The 19453-nt window shown below is 38.0% G+C and overlaps 1 protein-coding gene across 1 annotated transcript; it reads left to right on the plus strand.

Moving 5' to 3' along the window:
• Nucleotides 1-11617: 11617 nt before the first annotated feature.
• Nucleotides 11618-12718, plus strand: LOC148239981 (uncharacterized). Its single transcript, XM_088212060.1, has 5 exons — nucleotides 11618-11726; nucleotides 11907-12046; nucleotides 12155-12274; nucleotides 12389-12480; nucleotides 12628-12718. The coding sequence occupies exons 1-5, from the start codon at nucleotides 11618-11620 to the stop codon at nucleotides 12716-12718; spliced, it is 552 nt and encodes a 183-aa protein (XP_088068186.1).
• The last annotated feature ends 6735 nt before the right edge of the window (nucleotides 12719-19453 follow it).

Raw genomic sequence — 19453 nt, forward strand, 5'->3', positions numbered from 1 at the left:
TAAAAATAATTTATATTTTATATTACTCCATTTAATAGTTTTAAATTAGTATGAGAGTTAGAGACTTCTATTTAAGAATTATCTTTCTATCTATTTCTCATATATGAAATATTAACATGAAAACAAATTTTTGTTAAGAATCTTGAATACAAGTTTCTTATGGTAGTAATCAACACTAACATGGTAGGCTGTTAACTAGTCTATTCCTAATATTACATCAAAATCCTTAACATCTAGTAATATCATGTCCACTTCTAGTTCATTACCTGTTATTTCTACTACACATTATTTATATACTACGCTAGTAGTTAGGGTTCCATTTGTAGGTGTGGACACTACTAGAATATAATTTAAATGCACAAGATTAATATTTAAACATTGTGCAAAGGTGTGTAAGACAAAAGAATGTGTAGATCCAGGGTCAATTAAAGCATTAGCTATATGTTTGCAAATAGAACACATACTGTGACACCCCTAAAACTATTTAACGTTGGATACTTGTGTTTTTATTTGATGATCAAAATTTCCTTGCAAAATTTTTATTTTTAATTTTGACATAAAAATAATTAATTATAAATTCTAAAAAAAAGGGTGGGGGAATAGAGGAAACATGTCCTGCGAGGCTTGCTCGTGGGTTGATAGCCTATGAATATAAGTGCAGGCAAACTTGAACTCACGCCCACGAGCCTGTATGCCAGCATGTCCACACGCTCGCATGTACGCACACTCGCGTATACACCCACGTGTCCACACACCCGCAGAACAGTGTCTACATGCCTGTGCAGGGAAAAGCTACTCACTACAGTGATTGTCTATCACTTGCTACCACATGGCATGTATGCACGTCGTGCCTCATCCACTGGTCGGCCACTTAGGCCAATCAACGGCCTAGAAACCTTGCATGTGATCCGACGGATCACAGGATTTCCTTCTTAGGTATTAAATCTCAATTCTCTTCCTTTCTTCTTCATTTCTCGTCTTCTCCTCTTCTTCACCCGACCAAAAAGAGAGGAAACTTGAGTGAGAGTGAGAGCAAATAGAGAGCACTGAAGCCTCCTTTCCTCTCCATCATGGAGGTTTCCGTGTCTTCTTCTTTTAATTGTATAGTAAGTCTCCTAACATAACTCTTTTTTTCACTTGGGGTGCCATGGACATCACCCATAAGCTTTTTTTCTTCCTCAAACTGTAGCAAACCTTTTACAATTCCCATAGACAACCACAACAACCATCATCTTCTTTTAAAAACTGTAAGCTCCTTAATTTCCCTTAGAACTTAAGTGCTAAAGGGTGAGAAGTAAAGGGTTTGGTATTTCTTCTCACCCTCCTAATGAGTTTTCTAAGCTTCTAAATCATCTAAAAATTAAAATGCATGTAAGTGTGTTGCTTGAATCTCACTATAACTGAGGCCCAAAGTGACTATAAAATACAAAAACAAAACACAAAAGAATGCCACTTCTTTCATTATGCTATTGGACTCAATAGTGTGTGGAAACAATCATGAACTTAAATTTTGTTGATCCATGGGATCCTCATAGACTTCTAAGGGTAAGTAAGCCTGCGGTTCCTCATTTTCTTCCTCATCTAGGGGGCAATATGGAAAAAATGAGTTTCATATGCTCAGTAAGGAAAATAGTATTAAATTAGCGTGGTAGTTTTTAAAGATGAATTATTTTAACTTAAAAGCTTACCATTTGACCACCTCGTATACTTATTTTACATTATGAAAATATTTTATTTGTTAATAAAACAGTACATTAATGTGAACAATCAAACATACATCATGCTAAATAATAGAGAAAATCAAATAAATCATAAAACGTTCAGATTTTAGTGTCATGCTTCGCAAAGTCGTCACAACTTCCATCTCTAAAGGCAGATACAAATTTTTAACTACTCAAGTGGAATGACTAGATCATATACAGATACGACAATTTGCTCAGGCCCATTTTTGGCGGGCCAAACCATAGTATGATCTACGATTATGGTTGTACCAACCATAGTGGCTCTATCATATATCTACAGTCATGACAATACTTAACCAATAGTGACCCCTAACAGATATTTATGTTACCACTTTCGTCAGAGGATACGCCGTCATCAACTAGGAGTGGTCCTCTTATCTCTTTTTAGACTAGATGGGGAGGAAAAAACAGATACCCCAAAGGGCTAGGGGAACAAATACCCCTCAGAGATAAAAAACCTAATAAGACACTTAATGCAATATGCATGTCAATATAGATATACTTCAGACCATTCATGCTTCATTCTACTTTTCTCTTTTTTTTTTCTTTTAATTCTTTATTTTTACCAAGCAATAATATCGACTACATATTATATTTATTACATACAAATTATCCAGTGTCTAGAATTAACATAGCATGCTTGAAAATAAGAACAATTTGACTTATCTAAACTATAAACACAAAGGCATACAAGCAGGCAAAATTACAATCATTATGTTTAATAATTTTATTTTATCTAAAAATACCCTTTGAGACATCGAAAGAAATACTAAATTCCTTACCAAAACCTTGATGTTTTCTCCTTTACTGTTCCTCTTTTCTTTTCCTCGTCTTAGTGGATTACTCTCTCTCCTTTTCTCTCTCTAAGTCTTGAAAAATAGAAGAATGGAAGTATGGGGAAGAATGGGATGGGAAGACCTATTTATAGAATTTTGGAACTATCAGATTCGCGCAAAGTGGCAAAATCCGAATTCATGCAGTAGGTTTGCGTGGATAAGCCATGCGCCCCTAGGGCCTGTGCGCGCGGTGCCCAACGCACTTAGTCCCTACACACGGGGCAGGTGGCCTCTACACCTATAAGCTGGCCACTACCACCTCAGAAAGTGTGCCACCATCGCCTCGGGCGACACACCGCCATAGTTGGCAAACAAGGCCTTCCTCCCTCATTTTTTGTGCTGAGAACCTTTTAGTTCTCTCTTTTCACCAAATTTTGCCACTTGGTGAGAATCCAATGATTCTAAATTTCCATAAATAGGTATTTCCTTCCCACTCTTCCCCACACTTCCATTCTTCCATTTTGCAAAACTTAGAGAGAGAAAATGAAAGAGAGAATGATTTAGAGAGAGAAGGAGGGAAAGAAAAGATGAACGATGAAGGAGGAAATATCAAGTTTTCAGTGAGAAATTTAGTATTTCTTTCAATGTCTTAAGGAGTATTTTTTGATAAAAAAAATTATTAAATTATGATAATTATGACTTTGCCCGTTTTTACATGCTTGTGTGTTTGTAGGTCATATAAGCTAAACTATTTTTTTTAAGCATGCTATGTGATTTATAAATACTTGATGTTTTACATGTAATAAAAATAATATAAACTCGGTATTGTTATCTGGAAAGATAAAAGAAACAAAAAAAAGTGGAATGAAGCATGAATGGTCCAAAGTATGTATCTATATGCATAATGCATCAAGTGTCTTGTTAGGCTTTTTATCTATGAGGGGTATTTGTTTCTCTAACTCTATCTGAGGTATCTATTTTTTCCTTCCCCATCTAGTATGGAAAGACGTAAGAGGACCGCTTCCTGTGGATGACGGTGTACCATCTGACTAGAGTGATGATGCGAATATCTATTAGTGGTCACCTTTGGCTAAGTACTGTCATGACTGTAGATATTTGATAGGACAGCTATGGTTGGTATGGCTGTGGTCGTAGATCGTACCATGATTTGGCTAACTAGAATTGTGTCTGAGCAAATTGCCATTATTTGTATTTCATCTGGTCATTCCACATGGAAAGTTGGAAATCTGTATCTGCCTTTAGAGATAGAAGTTGTAACGACTTTGCGAAGCATGACACGAAAATCTAAGCATTTCATGATTTATTTAATTTTCTCTATTATCTGGTATGATGTATGTTTATTTGATTATATTAACGTATTGTTTTCTTAATAAATAAATTATTTTCATAATATAAGATAAGCCTACGAAGTAGCTAAATGGTAAGTATTTATGTTAGAATAATTCACCTTTAAAACCTTACGATGTTATTTAAATATTGTTTTTCTTACTGAGCATATAGAACTCACTCTTTCCATATCCCCCTCCAGATGAGGAAGAAACTAAGGAACCACAAGCTAACCGACCCATTGAAATCTATGAGGGTCCTATGGATCCACAAAACTTGAGTGCATGATTGTTCCTGAACTCTGATGAGTCCAATAACATAGTGAAAGAAGTGGCGTTCTTTTTTATTTTGACCTTATATTTTGTAGCCACTTCTAACCTCAGTTATATGTATCTAATTGGAACTCTATATATTTGTAAGGGATTTATATTAGTTTGTTTCGCTGCATAAAATTTTATAATGCACTCATAATTCTATTTTTGTATTTGACACCCATTTTCCTTAATTAGCATTTAGGATGTCACAGATGGTATTAGAATAAGTTTACACGGATTAAATCCCTTACACTGAGGCCTTAGGTAGAAAAACCCTTAGAGTACCTAGGAAAGATAAGTCCTCTTTTTAAAAATTAGACCGCCAACTCATGTCTTCCTTTTTTTTGTAGAATGATGTGAGGAAGACCATCCGTAGAGCATATTGAGTGACTTGAAGCCCTAGATCACCCTACTAGGGCTGAATTTATCGAACATTTTTTAGCCATCAAAGGATTGACTGAAGCCATAGGACAAAATTAAGCCAACCCTTGTCCATCTCCTGCCCCTGAATACTGAACAATCGAGAGGTCCATATCCCACAACATAGTAGAGTGTAGGAAGCTTAACCCGCTATATTTTAAAGGTGACCCTAACCCCTTAGTAGCTGAAGCCTAGATCTTACAGATAGAGAAGCTTTTCTCTGTCCTAGACCTAATTGAGGAACAGAAGGTTCCCTTAATAGCTTTTATGCTCACGATGAAGCTAAACATTGGTGGCGACTTAAGAAGGAAGTCTTACCTACCCCTACCACCTGGGAAGTTTTCATGGATGCATTCTTTGATAACTTTTTCCCTACATATGTCCGAGAAAAGAAGGAAGAGGAATTTTAGGACCTTCGCCAAGAAAATCTAACAGTTGCCCAGTATACAACCCATTTTGTCCAAATTCTATGTTTGGCCCTCTAATGATCACCCCCGAAAGTGAAAAAACTAAGAAGTTTCTAAAGGGCCATCATGCCGACATCTATGACTGGGTCACGATGATGAGACCCAGCTAATATGTGGAGATGCTAGAACATGCCCAGTTGGCGGAAGACCTTATCTTGACCAAGCACCAATGCGTTGCCTGAGTCCGTACCCAATAACAACCCCAACAGCTTAAGAGGAGATTGCTTGATTCAGTAAGTAGGCACCCTGATAAATGAACTAGAGTTGCTCTTCTCTCTGCCTTGCCTCCACCTACAGTTCAACCTGACCAACTTAACTAACCTTGTCAGCATTGTGATCGCTCACATGGTGACCTGCCCTGTCCACATATGAATCACACTTGCTATTAGTTTAGAAGCACCGAACATCTTATAAAAGACTGCCCCCAGCGATCGAAAGACGTGGCTAGGCCTGTAGCTTAGGGTCACGTATACCACCCAGATGAACCCGGTGCTCTCCCCAGTCCTGTTCTCATCTAGGGTATGTTTTCTATCCATGATACTTCTAACAAGGCTTTGATCGATATAGGTGCTACTCACTCTTTTATTTCCTGTGCATTTTCTATTAATCTTAATTTTAGACCAGAACCTTTAGCAGAAACATTGATGGTAGAAACTTCCTCTACGGCATTATTAGAAGCTCGTTGTGTATATAAAGATTGTAAAATAAAAGCTTCAGGAATAAAAGTATTTGTGAATCTAATACTGTTAGATTTTACAAGATTTGATGTGATATTAGAAATGGACTTGTTAGAGAAGTACAGAGTAATAATCGATTGTGAAAGTAAAATTGTAACTTTACGGTCCCCAAAATAGGAACAAAATTATTGTTATTATTTTTCCTAACAATTGAATAAACAGGAATATGAGTGTTGATCCTGCTATGTATTCCATACCAACTGTTTGCAACTTTTTGGATATCTTTCCCATCGAACTTCCTGGTCTACCTCCCCCATAAGAAGTAGAGTTCTTAATTGAGTTGCTACCCAAAACCCAACCAATTTCGAAGCTTGTCTATCGTATGAGTCGAGCTGAGCTAATGGAGCTGGAACATCAGATTTATAAACTTATTACTTGAAAGTTTATCCACTTTAGCCATTCTTATTGTGGCGCACCAATATTGTTTGTGAAAAAAAAAAGATGATTCTCTCAAACTCTATGTGGATTACTAGGAACTCAATTAAGTGACGGTCAAAAGTAAGCACCTGTTACATCAGATCGATGACCTCTTTGATCAACTAAAAAGAGCTATAGTCTTCTCTAAGATTAACCTCAGGATGGGATACCACCAGTTGAGAGTTGAAGAAAAAGATATTACAAAGGCTACTTTCTGATACAGGTACAGTTTGTATGAGTTTAGAGTAATGCCATTCGGGTTAACCAATGCTCTTATAGCCTTCATGGAGCTCATGAATAGAGTTTTTTGGCACGCACTAGATCAATACATCATCATATTTATTGATGACATCTTAGTGTACTTCAAGAGCCTGGGGGAATATGCAGTGCACTTGACTGAAGTGCTGGAGACCCTTTGTCGAAATCAACTGTATGCTAAACTTAGCAAACACTTCTTTTGCTTGGATCAAGTTTTCTTTCTTAGTCATGTAATTTTGAGTGAAGAAGTTTCCATGGATCCGTCCAAGGGTGAAGCAGTAGCCAACTAGAATCTGCCTAGTAATGTGGCCGAAGTACGTAGTTTCCTTAGCTTGGCAGGATACTACTAATGATTCATTGATGGATTTGCTAAGATTGCTGTTCCATTGACCCGACTCACTGAGAAGGGCATACCATATGTCTGGAATTATGAATGTAGTGAGAGCTTCATGGAATTGAAGCGTCGTCTTACCTCTGCTCCTATGTTAATCCTCCCTAACAATACGGGAAGGTTTCAGGTCTACTGCGATGCATCTCATATTAGCTTGGGGTGTGTCTTGATGCAGCATGGTAGAGTAATCGCTTATAGGTCTCGACAGCTGAAGCCTCATGAGCAGAACTCTCCTACCCATGACCTAGAGTTGGCTGCCATTATCTTTGCTCTGAAATACGGTGTAACTACCTGTTTGGGAAAACTTTCAAGATTTACACTAATCACAAGAGTTGAAAGTATATATTCTTTTAAAGGGAGCTAAATATGAGACAGAGAAGCTGGATGGATCTCTTGAACGACAATGACTGCAAGATCATTTATCACCCCAGTAAAAGAAATGTAGTCGCTGATGCATTAAGCTGAAAGGAGTTTGCAATGTTGGCTCAAACTATGGCCTTTAGATGAAAATTGATGGACACTATGCAGTCTCTCTGCCTTAGCTACTACGACAAAGGGACCTATCTTGCTCAGATCCGAGCCTTGCCAGATTTCTTCATGAAAATTTGGGAAGCTCAGTCTATGGACTTGGAACTCACCAAGAATCTAAGTAAGTTCACTTCTAACAAATCTCTTGATTTTAGGATTTCAGATGATGGACTCTTCAGATTTTAGAACCAAATTTAGGTCCCCGTCATTGTTAGGGCGGATGTTCTTAAGACTGCCCATACTTTTAAGCTATCCATCCATATCGGGAGTACCAAGATGTACCAGGACTTGAAGTATCAGTGTTGGTGGTTAGAAATAAAGAAGGATACAGTTGAATACGTCTCCCAATGCCTTACTTGTCAGAGGGTTAAGGCAGAACACCAGAGACTCGGTAGTTTGTTACAAGGTCTTCCAATTCTTGAATGGAGATGAGAGCATGTAACTATGAATTTTGTCACAGGATTTCCCAGAACTTGTTTTGGTCAAAATGCTATCTAGGTCATTGTTAACAAACTAATGAGGACCGCCCACTTTTTACCTATCAGAACCACTAACTCCACCAGCAAATTAGCCCGCCTATATGTTGATGAGATTGTTCAACTTCATGGTGTTCCCTCATCCATTATGTCCAACTGTGATCCCTGATTCACCTCCCACTTCTAGGACAACTTTCTAGAAGCTCTGGGGTCTAGATTGTATTTCAGCACCGCTTATCATCCCCAAACAGATGGTCAATTAGAACACATGATCTAGATATTGGAAGACATGTTGCGTGCTTGCATCCTTTACTTTGGCGATAACTGGTATGAGTACCTTCCCCATGTGAATGTGCTTATAATAATGTTATCATTCTAACATTAGCATGGCTCCATATGAAGCATTATATGGAAGGCCTTGTCATTCTCCCACTTGTTGGAGTGAAGTCGGGAACCAACACCATTTGGGACCAAACTTTATTTAAGAAACCATTGAGAAGGTCGCTATCATTCGGAAGAACTTGGCCACTACCCAGAGCTATCAGAAGAGTTACGTCGATAATCGTAGGCGACCCTTAGAATTTTCTATGGGAGACTAGGTTTTCCTCAAGGTTTTTCCCTATAAGGGAAAGATACCGTTTGGGAAAAGAGGGAAGTTAAGCCCTCAATACGTGGGACCTTTTTAGACCATCGAGTGCATTGGACCCGTGGCATACTGCCTCATTCTATCCCGAGAGGTTACAGTTCTATATGACGTCTTTCACGTCTCGATACTAAAGAGGTACCACCCTAATTCTTCTCATAATATTCCTCGCGATGAGGTGCAGGTACAAGTCGACATGACTTATGAGGAGGTTTTCGTGGAGATTCTTGGGTGGATTGATAAAGTCTTGCGCAATAAGACAATTCCCAAGGTGAGATGAGAGTGAAGTATCTGGACTTATTCAAGACAAATTTAGGGACCAAATTTTTCTAAGGTAGGGGGGATGTAACACCCCAAGCATCGTTGTGCTTAATTAATTTATAAAACCCTATTTATTCAAGCATTTAAGCTGCATTGAACTCATTTAATTTACTCCATATACTATTTATCATAAACCGTGAATCTTGTTAATTTTTAATTATTTTAATTTTATTTAATATCATTTTATTTTAATTATTTATATTATTTATTTTATTTCAATACAAAAATTGGAAAATTCGAAAAAAATGGCAAAACAAAAAAAAATCTTGCAAAAAAAATCCTGTGGGATAGGAAAGCTGCCCACACAGGATGCTTGTTCCCGCACTCTGATCAGTCCAATAGCATAGTGAAAGAAGTGGCCTTCTTTTGTGTTTTTATTTTGAAATTATAGCCATTTCTTGCCTTAGTTATATGCATGTAATTATAACTCATATATATTATAAGGGATTTGTATTAATTGGTTCTGCTGCATAAACTTTTATCATGCACTCATTCTTCTGTTTCCCTATCTAACACCCATTTGTCTTGATTAGTACTTGGGATGTCACAAGTTCATTTAGTTGGCCCCATTTGGGTCCAGGTTTGGTTAGTTGGCCCATATTGGGTCTCAGTTCAATTGTTTGGGCCTTATGGGCCTAGACAATATGTGATTAGGAAAGTTTAGGAAATTGAAAAATAAATGAATTGTAAGAATCAGTTTGATAGACCCATGGGTCAAATTGAATTCTGTGAACTGTAATTTAGATCGTGATGTTATAATTGTTGAGGACAACCAAAGGACTAAACTTTGTTTGACCGTTATCACTGAGAGCTGATTGAATATGACTGTTATCGAGTGTTACTGAACCACTCTCTATGAATGGTACTGGTTTTCCCTCTAAAGAGAGTGGATTGCGACTTATTGTAGGGACCACAGTGGTGAAGTATTATCGTGGTCATAGTCTCCAACTGTATTATCATATATCGAACTGAACTGATTCCTATTCAAAGTGGTAGTCGAGAATCCTCTCTGCCCTCTATTGATATAGGTTAAAAACGATTTTGTGCGAAGATTTGTAAACATTAAAACTGAACCGAACAACTTAATTGGTATAGATAGGACTATTGTTTGTGACTTTATGCTTTAGATAAGCCTTCCTCGTGTTGGTTATGTTTCTCATGCTCCATCGTGTCTTGCCATGTTTGAGATGGTTTTCCTATATTGGATATGTTTCTCACTGTTCCATCGTGTCCTACCATGTTTAATATGGTTTTCCTATATTAGATAGGTTTCTCATTGTTTCATCACGTTGCTAGTGATTTGAGGCTCATATTTCAAAAGGTATTTCAAGTAATTAAAATATAAGGTTTTCAACAATATTTTAAATAAATTAAATAGTGTGACGGTAAGTACTATCGATTATAGAGGTAATGGCATTTTTAAAAAAATAAATATAACTTTTGAAACTTTAGTAGCGTGGTTTAAATACTATTTTCCTTACTAAGTTTTATGGAACTCACCCTAATCTATTTCCCCCAGATGATGTGGAAAGTGAATAATCACTCCCCCTAGTGAACCTCGAAGCTTGTTTAGATCTGTTCGGGGACCAGTGGTGGATGTTTGAGTGCATATGGAAATTTGTACTCTAATAGACAATTTTTTTATAATGAAAGAATTGGCTAGAACAACGTTTGTATATTTCTTATTAGCCAACTTCTTTGCCTCAAATGTGTATGAACATTATATTTTGTAAGGGATGAATTTTACTTCCACTGTATAATTCTTTTATGCACTCATATATGTTCTGGTATTAAACACTGTTACCCCACTAAGTACTAAGGTGTCACTGGTGGTATTAGAGTAAGATTCTCGGACATCCATTATACGGAGGCCTAAGACTTAGACTTAGCAGTTTAAAATTTTTTTTGGAGCAGTAATAATCTTTAGACCATAGTGAACGAGAACATTTCTAAACCCTTGTCTTTCTTTTATAGGCAAATATGACTCGAGGGAGGTCATCAGTAGAAAGACCTGATGCCTAGGATGCCCTAACTTGTGCAGAGTTCAATGAGTTGTTTTGAGCAATTAAGGGTTGATCACCGCTGTGGGCCATAACCTTGCTCATAATGACGACCACACTGGTTCTACAGATGATTGTCGTCACCCCAACTGTGTTATTTTGCACAACATCTCAGAATTTTAAAATCTAAACATCCTTATTTTGATGGTGGATTAGATCCCATGGTTACAGAAGCTTGGATCATGCTAATGGAGAAACTCTTCTTTGTTCTTGAGCTTAAGGAAGAGCAGAAGGTTCCCCTTGCAACCTTCTTTTTCACTGGAGAGGTCGAGCACTGATAGCGTCTCAAAAAGGACACCCTTCCTACTCCGACTACTTTGGACTAATTCATTGATGCTTTCCTCAAGAGTATCCCCTACCATGTATTGATGACCTATTTGACCAATTAGAGGGTGCATCTATCACTAAGTACGACTGAAACATGAGGATATTTCCAAGACAATGTTCCTCTCTCGTTATGATCAATTCAAGTTTTGAGTCATGTCGTTCGATTTGACTAATGCCCCTACCATTTTCATGGATCTTATGAATCACGTTTTCAGCCTATGTTGGACCAATATGTCATTGTCTTCATTGACGACATCCTGGTGTATTCTAAGACACCTAAAAAGCACACCATTCACATGACCCAAATTTTGGAGACTCTCTTGTGAACATTGCCTTTATGCCAAATTCAGCAAATGTTCCTTTTGGTTGGGCCGAATATCTTTTCTCGGTCACATGGTTTCTAGTGAAGGTATTTCTGTCGATCCTTCCATGGTCCAGGCTGTCATTAATTGGAGCAAACTGACCAACATCGTGGAGGTTCGCAGTTTCTTGGGTTTAGCTGGTTATTACTGGTGTTTCATTGAAGGATTCTCCTGAATTGCCGCTCCCCTGACTCAGCTTACCAAGAAGAGATTCTTCTTTAATTGGGACTCCGAATATGAAGAAAGTTTTCTTGAGTTGAAGTGTTGACTCACCACTACCCATTTGCTAATTCTCCTCAATAATATTGGATTCTTACAAGTTTACTGTGACGAGTCTTGTGTTTGTTTTGGTTGTGTCCTTATACAACATGGTCGAGTGGTTGCATATGGATTCAGACAGCTGAAGCCCTACAAAGACAACTACGTTGCACAGGACCTCAAGCTCGTTACCATTATTTTCGTTTTGAAGATATGACATTACTACCTATATGGTCAAACTTTTGAGATCTATATGAATTACAAGAGTCTGAAGTACCTATTCTCTCATAAGGAATTGAATATGAGATAGATACGTTATATGGATCTTCTCAAGGGTTACGACTACAAGATCATTTACCACCTCGATCAGGGAAACGTTCTCGTGGATGCTCTTAGTCGCAAGGACTCAGCTATGCTAGCCCAGTTGATGGTTTCCAGTTGGAGGATGCTCGAAATAATTCAAGACCTCAAGATTAATAATCATCAAGAAGGCACATATCTTGCTTAGATTTGTATCCAGCTGAATATCATTATGAGGATCTAGGAAGCCCAGCCAATGGACCTGGAGATTTTGAAGAACATAAACAAGTTCACTTCTAAGGACAACCCCGACTTTAGGATCTCTGATGATGGACTGTACTAGTTTCGTGACCATATATGGGTGTCTAGCAACCCCGAGCTTAGATTGGACCTCCTAAAAGAAGCCCACTCATTCAAATTGTCTATCCACTTTGGTAGTACCAAAATATATCATAATTTAAGGCGTCGCTTTTGATGGCTTAGGATGAAGATGGAAATCACCGAGTACGTATCTTGGTATCTCACTTACCAGAGAATCAAGGCAGAGCATCAGAAACTAAGTGGCCTTTTGTAAGGTCTTTCAATCCTCGAGTGGAAATGGGAGCACATGATCATGGATTTCATCACCGATTTGCCCAGAACCAGCTCCAATCATGATGCCATATGGATCATTGTGGACAAAGTGACCAAGTTCATCCACTTTCTTGCTATTAAGACTACTGACTCAATCAATAAGCTAGCTTGGTTATACATAAAGGATAATGTCTGACTTCATGGTGTTCCTATTTCTATGGTGTCAGATAAGGACCCTCGTTTCACCTCTCACTTTAGTACTACTTATCATCCCCAAACTAATGGGCAGTCTGAGTGTATTATCCAAATGCTAGAGGACATGTTGCATGCATGTGTACTAGACTTTGGTGGTAGTTGGGATCTACATCTTCCCTTTTTTGAATTTACCTATAACAACAGTTACCACTCTAGTATCAACATGGCTCCTTTTGAAGCCCTTATTGGTAGACTTTGCCGATCCCTGACCTGCTAGAATGACCTTAGGAACAGGCATCTCTCTATGATGGATTACGTCCATGAAACTATCGATAAGGTTGCTTTCATCTGAAAGAATCTCGTCACAGCCCTAAGTCACCAAAAAAATTATGCTGACTTCTGGAGAAGGCCATTGGAGTTTGTTGCTAGTGACCACGTCCTTCTGAAGGTCTTTCCATATAAGAAAACGATGCGGTGTAGGAAGAGAGGAAAGCTTAGTCCTCATTACGTTGGCCCTTTTGAGATCATAGAACATGTAGGCCCCTTAGCACACCGTCTCATCCGACCCCCTAAATTTCACAGCCTTCATGATGTTTTTCATGTCTCCATGCTTAAAAAGTGCCATCCTGAACCTTCCCATATCATTTTGTATCAAAATATTCCCATCAACTCGGGCATGACCAATGTGGAGTACCCAAGGAAAATTATTGATGGAATGGAGAAGATTCTATATAACAAAAGGATCCCGATGGTCAAGGTGCTATGGTGGCATCACACACTGGAGGAAGCAACATGGGAACTTGAGGAAGAGATGTAAGAGAAGTTTCCTGAGTTATTGTGAACAGAAAGTACAAATTTAGAGGACCAAATTTAATTGAGGTAGGGAGAATGTAACACCCCAAGACCTCTATGCTTGAAAGTGGTGTTGAAAACTCCATTTGGGCCTTAAGGCCACTTATATTTGATATTTTGTGTATATTTTTATAAATGCATGCTTTTAAAACTAATATGTGTTGTAGAGAATATGAAAAATATATGTATAAAAGATTTTGTTATTTTCAAGGAAGAGAGAAAAATGGTGAAAAATAAAAAAAGTGAAAGATGAAGAAAAATCCCTCTAGCAATAAAAAATCCCTAGCACAAGGGAAAACTCATATGGCAATGAGCATGCGAGCCTGTACACCTACGCGCACGAGTGCAGAGGTGCTCGCACATGACATTGCTCGTGTTTATATAGGTATGCAAGCACGCCAACGCCAGTGCGGGCGTTGTGTACGCATAGTGCCCTTGCACCTTGCAGGCCGACAGGGCATGACACAACTTGTTGCACGAGTCCCATTGTGGTAGTCTCCCCCTAGCAACCACATGAACAACTATTATATGTGCCACTTGGCACGCATCTAACGGTTCCCAAAAAATATAAATTGAGCCCCGATGGAATTTCTTTGGCCAAATATTTCTTAGCTTCTTGGTTTATTAATTATTTTATTTTATTGAAGACAAGTCCTTGAATCCTTAAATCCCAAGGTGCATGGAAGTCTTCTTTTCTTGCTAGGCCAAATCCTAAAAGGAGTTGAATGATCGAATTTAAAGAGGGAAAGGTGTCGGATGAGGAAGGCTCCTCACAGGTGAGGAATTCCACATTGGCGAGATTCTTTTCTCCCATGTCTTCTTAGCTTCACTTCCTAGTCCAAATAGGACTCAAATTTAAAGTACTCTTGGACTTTTCTTCCTTTGCTGTTTGCCAAGTCCAAGTTGGACTCAAAATCTTCAAGATTCTATGAGAGGGGAATACCTCACGTGATAAGGAATCCCATGGGATGGGACACTCCTCTCCTCCCACCTCTCAGCCAAGTGTGGATATCTCTAAGCTCACATAAGGTCACGACCTTTCAAGGCTACTTGTCCTTTTCTTGAATCTTTATTGGCCTCCAAACTCCATTCTTCATTAATCCATTCTTGTACTAGTAAATTGAAGGCTTGTTGAAGTTTCTTGAACCTTAATCTTGTAATCAGGCCAACAAGCATCATGATCTGCTTTTCAAGGAGTCCAAGTCCATCTTCTTGAAAGTTGAAAGATTGAAATTCCCCATAAGCCGATTTGGAAGCTTAATTTGGGCTAGAAATCAACATCTCTCATTTTGCTAGACTTGTGAGAGTCCTCACTAGATAAAGAATCTTATTTCCCATGAGTAAAATCCCCAATTACACAAGATAGTGGGCATTTACTAGCGTGGGTCTCCTCTTGCACATGGTACTATCCTTTCGTGCGTTCTCTGCGCCAGCAACTATCTACATGGGAGGGAGAATCTTCTTTCATGCGAGTGGCTTTTGGTGAGTGTGTTTACAGGCTTTCTTGTAGGAATATTCTTGGGTTCTTGGGAAATCTTCTTAGTTACTTCCTTAGCTCACATCATCTGCCCCTTCTTTGAAAGGATTCATCCTTGAATATTCACCTACATTGAAAGGAGAAAGATTAACAACATTAAAGGTAGCAGACACCCCGTACTCACCTAGCACGTTTATCTTTTAAGCGCAATTCATTGACATGCTCCAAGACTTGAAGCGGCCTATGGCCTCTAGATCCATCCTAGACTTTTTCATTTAGGAAATCTTGTCTTCCACGTATGAACCTAAACCCAATCATAAGGATAGAACAAGACTCGTTTCCTTCCTTTATTGGCATTACAAGCATAGTATTCATCCATCTACATTAGTAATTTACTGCAAAGTAAATGTGCTAAATCAAGGATAATTAAAGGATTAAAACTGTAGATTATCAAAAAAGTTGAAAACCTATTAGAAGTATGAAAACTTCGATCTTAAGGAAATTCAACCACAAGTAAATAATCTGCCCAAGTCTTAAATTCAGTCCCATTATAGCTTATAATAAAGATCTTAATGTTTTATTAACCACCTCAGTTTGACCATCAGTTTAGGGTGACAAACAGTAGAGAACAGCAACTTAGTTCCTAACCCACAAACTCGCCAAAAGTGACTTAGGAACTTAACATCTCTATCACGAATGATAACACCCTACTAACCTTCACATAAAATTTGTATATGGAAATCCCTATTTATTCGGGGCTTAAGGCCACAAAAATTTCTTTTAAATTTATCTCGTAATTTTATATAGTATTTCATAAATTTAATTCATGATTTTAATTTTATTATGAAAAATTATAATTTTGTTATTTTTGTCAATTTTTTTAATTATTTTTTTGTTTCTTTTGTTTAAAACTAACTTTCAGGAGAAGAGACGAAAAAAGGGGTGGAAACCCACAGGACAACGCCCGTTGGAAAAACTCACCAGCGCAGGGATCGCACGTCGTGCGCATATGCATGCACGCGGCTAGGACAAGACATGCACAACTCCATTTCATGTAGGGCGCGAGGTCAGTCTGTGCGCGCGTCTGATTGTGCGCACCGTCTGCGCTGTAGGGCTTGCGCGTGGCAAGATAGGTCGACGCACTTGCTGGCAAGGCCTGCAGCGCACAGCCAACTTGGGGAGGTGCACTACTACCTCGGGTAGTGTGCCACTACCCCTTTAGCATCGTGCGCAGCCTTGGGTGGTGTGCAGTCGGCCCCTTGGGCGGTGAGCCACCGTCGATTGGGAGGTTCTTCCTCTATTTTTTGCACCACCATCGCGTCGCATCACATCACTCTTTTTTCACTCAACTTTCTCTCTCCTCACGAGATTTTACCACTTGACACAAATCTAATAGTCTCTATTTTCTATAAATAGGAACCTCTCTCTTCCATTTTTTCTCATCACTTCCATTTCATTCTTTTACCCTCCAAGAGCTTAGTGAGAGAGGGAGTGATCTACAGAGAGAAGAAGAGAAGAAAAAGAAAGGTGTAGGAAAAGTTCAAGGTTTCGATAAGGAACTTAGTATTTTCTTGGATATTTTAAGGAGCATTTCTAAAAATTAAAATTAGGAAGCTTAAAATTTATGATTTGCATGTTTTATGTTTAATTGTTCAAATGAAGTGAAATTTTCTTGATAAAACATGTTATAAGATCATGTAGGCACTTGGTGATTTGCATGTGATTTAAATGAAATTATTTTGGTGATTATTTTCTAAAATACGAAAAAGAGATTGAACATGAAATGGTATGAAAAATATGTATCTCTATTGACATGCATAATGCATCAAGTGTCTCATTAGGCTTTTTATCTCTGAGGAGTTTCTATTTTTTCCTCTCACATTTGGTCTGAAAAGACATGAGAGGACCGCTCCTTGTGGATGATGGCATACCCTCTTACGAGAGTGGTGACACGAATTATCTGTTAGAAGCCACCTTTTGCTAAATACTACCGTGGCTGTAGAATATCTTATAAGACCACTGTGGTTAGCACAATCATGGTCATATATCGTGTCGTGGTTTGGCAAGCCAGAAATGTGCTGTGAGCAAATTGTCATTATATATTTGATCTGGTCATTCCACACGGGTAATCAAAAATCTATATTTGCCCTCAGTAGACAAAAGTCGGAACAACTTCGTGAAGTATGACACAAAAATCTAAGCATTTCATGATTTATTTGATTTTCTTTATTATTAGCATGATTGATTTGATTATTATGACTATGATATGATGGATCTGATGTTTTCTTTAATAAAAAAAAACTATTTTTATAAAGTAAGAAAGGACCCTGACGTGACCCCTAATGGTAAGTGTTGATGACATAATTATTCACCTTTAAAATCTTACGATGTTATTTAAATACTATTTTCTTTATTGAGTATATGAAACTCACCCTTTTCCATGCCCCCCAGAGGAGGAATATAGTGAGGAACTGATCACTGACCTACCCCTTGAAGTATATGAGGATCCCATGGATCCACAAACCTTGAGTGCATGACCCGTCCCGCACTCTGATAAGTCCATTCACATAGTGAAAGAAGTGACCCTTTTTGTATTTTGATATTTTGCATTTTATTACCACTTCTGGACTCAGTTATATATGTGTAATTGGAACTCATATATATTTTGGTAAGGGATTTGTAATAATTTGCTCCACCGTATATAATTATTTATCATGAACTCATAATCTATTTCTGTATCTGGCACCCTTATGTCTTCATTAGCATTTGCGATATCACACTAACTATGGTCTTTGGAATGCCATGTAGTTGCACAGCATCCCTAAAGAAAATATTCACGATATTTGTTGTGTCATTAGTTTTGTGACATGTAATGAAGTGTGCCATGTTACTAAATCTATCAATAATGACAAATATGTTATCAATACTCCTCCTAGTCCTAGTTAATCCCAACATAAAATCCATGGAGATATCTATTTAGGGTGAGGTAGGGATAGGTAAAGATATATAAGGTCCATGAGGTAATGCCCTAGATTTGGCATGTCTACATGCAATGCATTTACTACATACGTGTTCTATATGTTTTCTCATGTTAGGCCTATAAAAATGCTCATGTGGTATGTCTAAAGTCTTAGTTATCCTAAAGGGACCCATGAATTCCCCATTATGAGCCTCGTGCACCAGTAATTCCTTAAGTAAACAATTAGCCACACATAATTTATCATCTCTAAGTAAAAACTCATCATGCCTAATGAGGTGTGGAGAACGTTTACTCCACAGATCGAAAACACCTTGATCATAAAGCTCCCTAACTTAAAGGCACCTGAAGAACTTGATAAATTAGTAAAGGTAATTTAGAGCAAAAACTTTGATTTATTAATCTTCAAAATTGTGTATTTTACACCCTAAGGTGAGGCCGTTATATAGGCTTTCACCTAATTAATTCTACTAGAATACAAAGACTTCAAAAATAATAAAATAAAAGTCTATCCCAATCTCTATCCTAAAAATATTAATTAAATAATCCAGAAGGATAGATTTACGTTAAAATAATTACAACTTTTATATCATGTGATTTTTGGATAAAAACACATGAAAAATATGCAAAAAGGAATCCAAATTCGGCCAAATAGTTGCAAATTCACACAAAATATGTCAATTGTGTGGGAGACATGCGCACATGTACGACAGTTAGTGGGTATGCATACGACCCATGTGCATGCCCCATGTGTCAGATCTTTCCTTACGCATGACCTACCCCTACCTTTATTGTGCTCGCAATATCCTTCTACTAACATGCAACCTCCTCTGTGCATGTGCATTCCTGTTGCATGTACACGCAGCCTATAACAACCCAAAAGAATCAAATGGTCTAGAATTGATATTGAGATCCAACAGTCCAAAATACCAAAAAGCCCCATATATAAGCTCCCTTTTTAACGCACTTCAAAAATAAAAACCTAGCCTATTTTGGAGGAGAAAAGAAAAGAGAGAGCAAAATAAAAAGAAAGAGGAAGTAGTAGAGAGAGAGAGCCATGTGAAAGAGAGAGAGAAGAGAAGAGATGTTGTGTGAGGGAGGAGATGGTGCCAAGAAACGTGTGATTGACCTTGTACGCGCAGCGGAGTAAAGATGGCTAAAGAGGGAGATCATGATATAGCTATGAAGTCAGCATCTGGATAATGATTAGGTATAGATTTGCATGCGGTGATAAA

The sequence above is a fragment of the Carica papaya genome, chromosome 9, assembly GCF_054855325.1.
Source record: "Carica papaya isolate Zhongbai chromosome 9, ASM5485532v1, whole genome shotgun sequence".
In the NCBI taxonomy this organism is placed as follows: domain Eukaryota; kingdom Viridiplantae; phylum Streptophyta; class Magnoliopsida; order Brassicales; family Caricaceae; genus Carica; species Carica papaya.

Bases quoted from the DNA above. Each gene is read 5' to 3' on its own strand.
- LOC148239981 (XM_088212060.1), top strand. From the start codon at position 11,618: ATGGTTTCTAGTGAAGGTATTTCTGTCGATCCTTCCATGGTCCAGGCT. The intron at 12,275-12,388 runs GTTTCCAGTTGG...ATGAGGATCTAG, and splicing joins CTATGCTAGCCCAGTTGATG to GAAGCCCAGCCAATGGACCT. The intron at 12,481-12,627 runs GTACTAGTTTCG...TTGATGGCTTAG, and splicing joins AGGATCTCTGATGATGGACT to GATGAAGATGGAAATCACCG.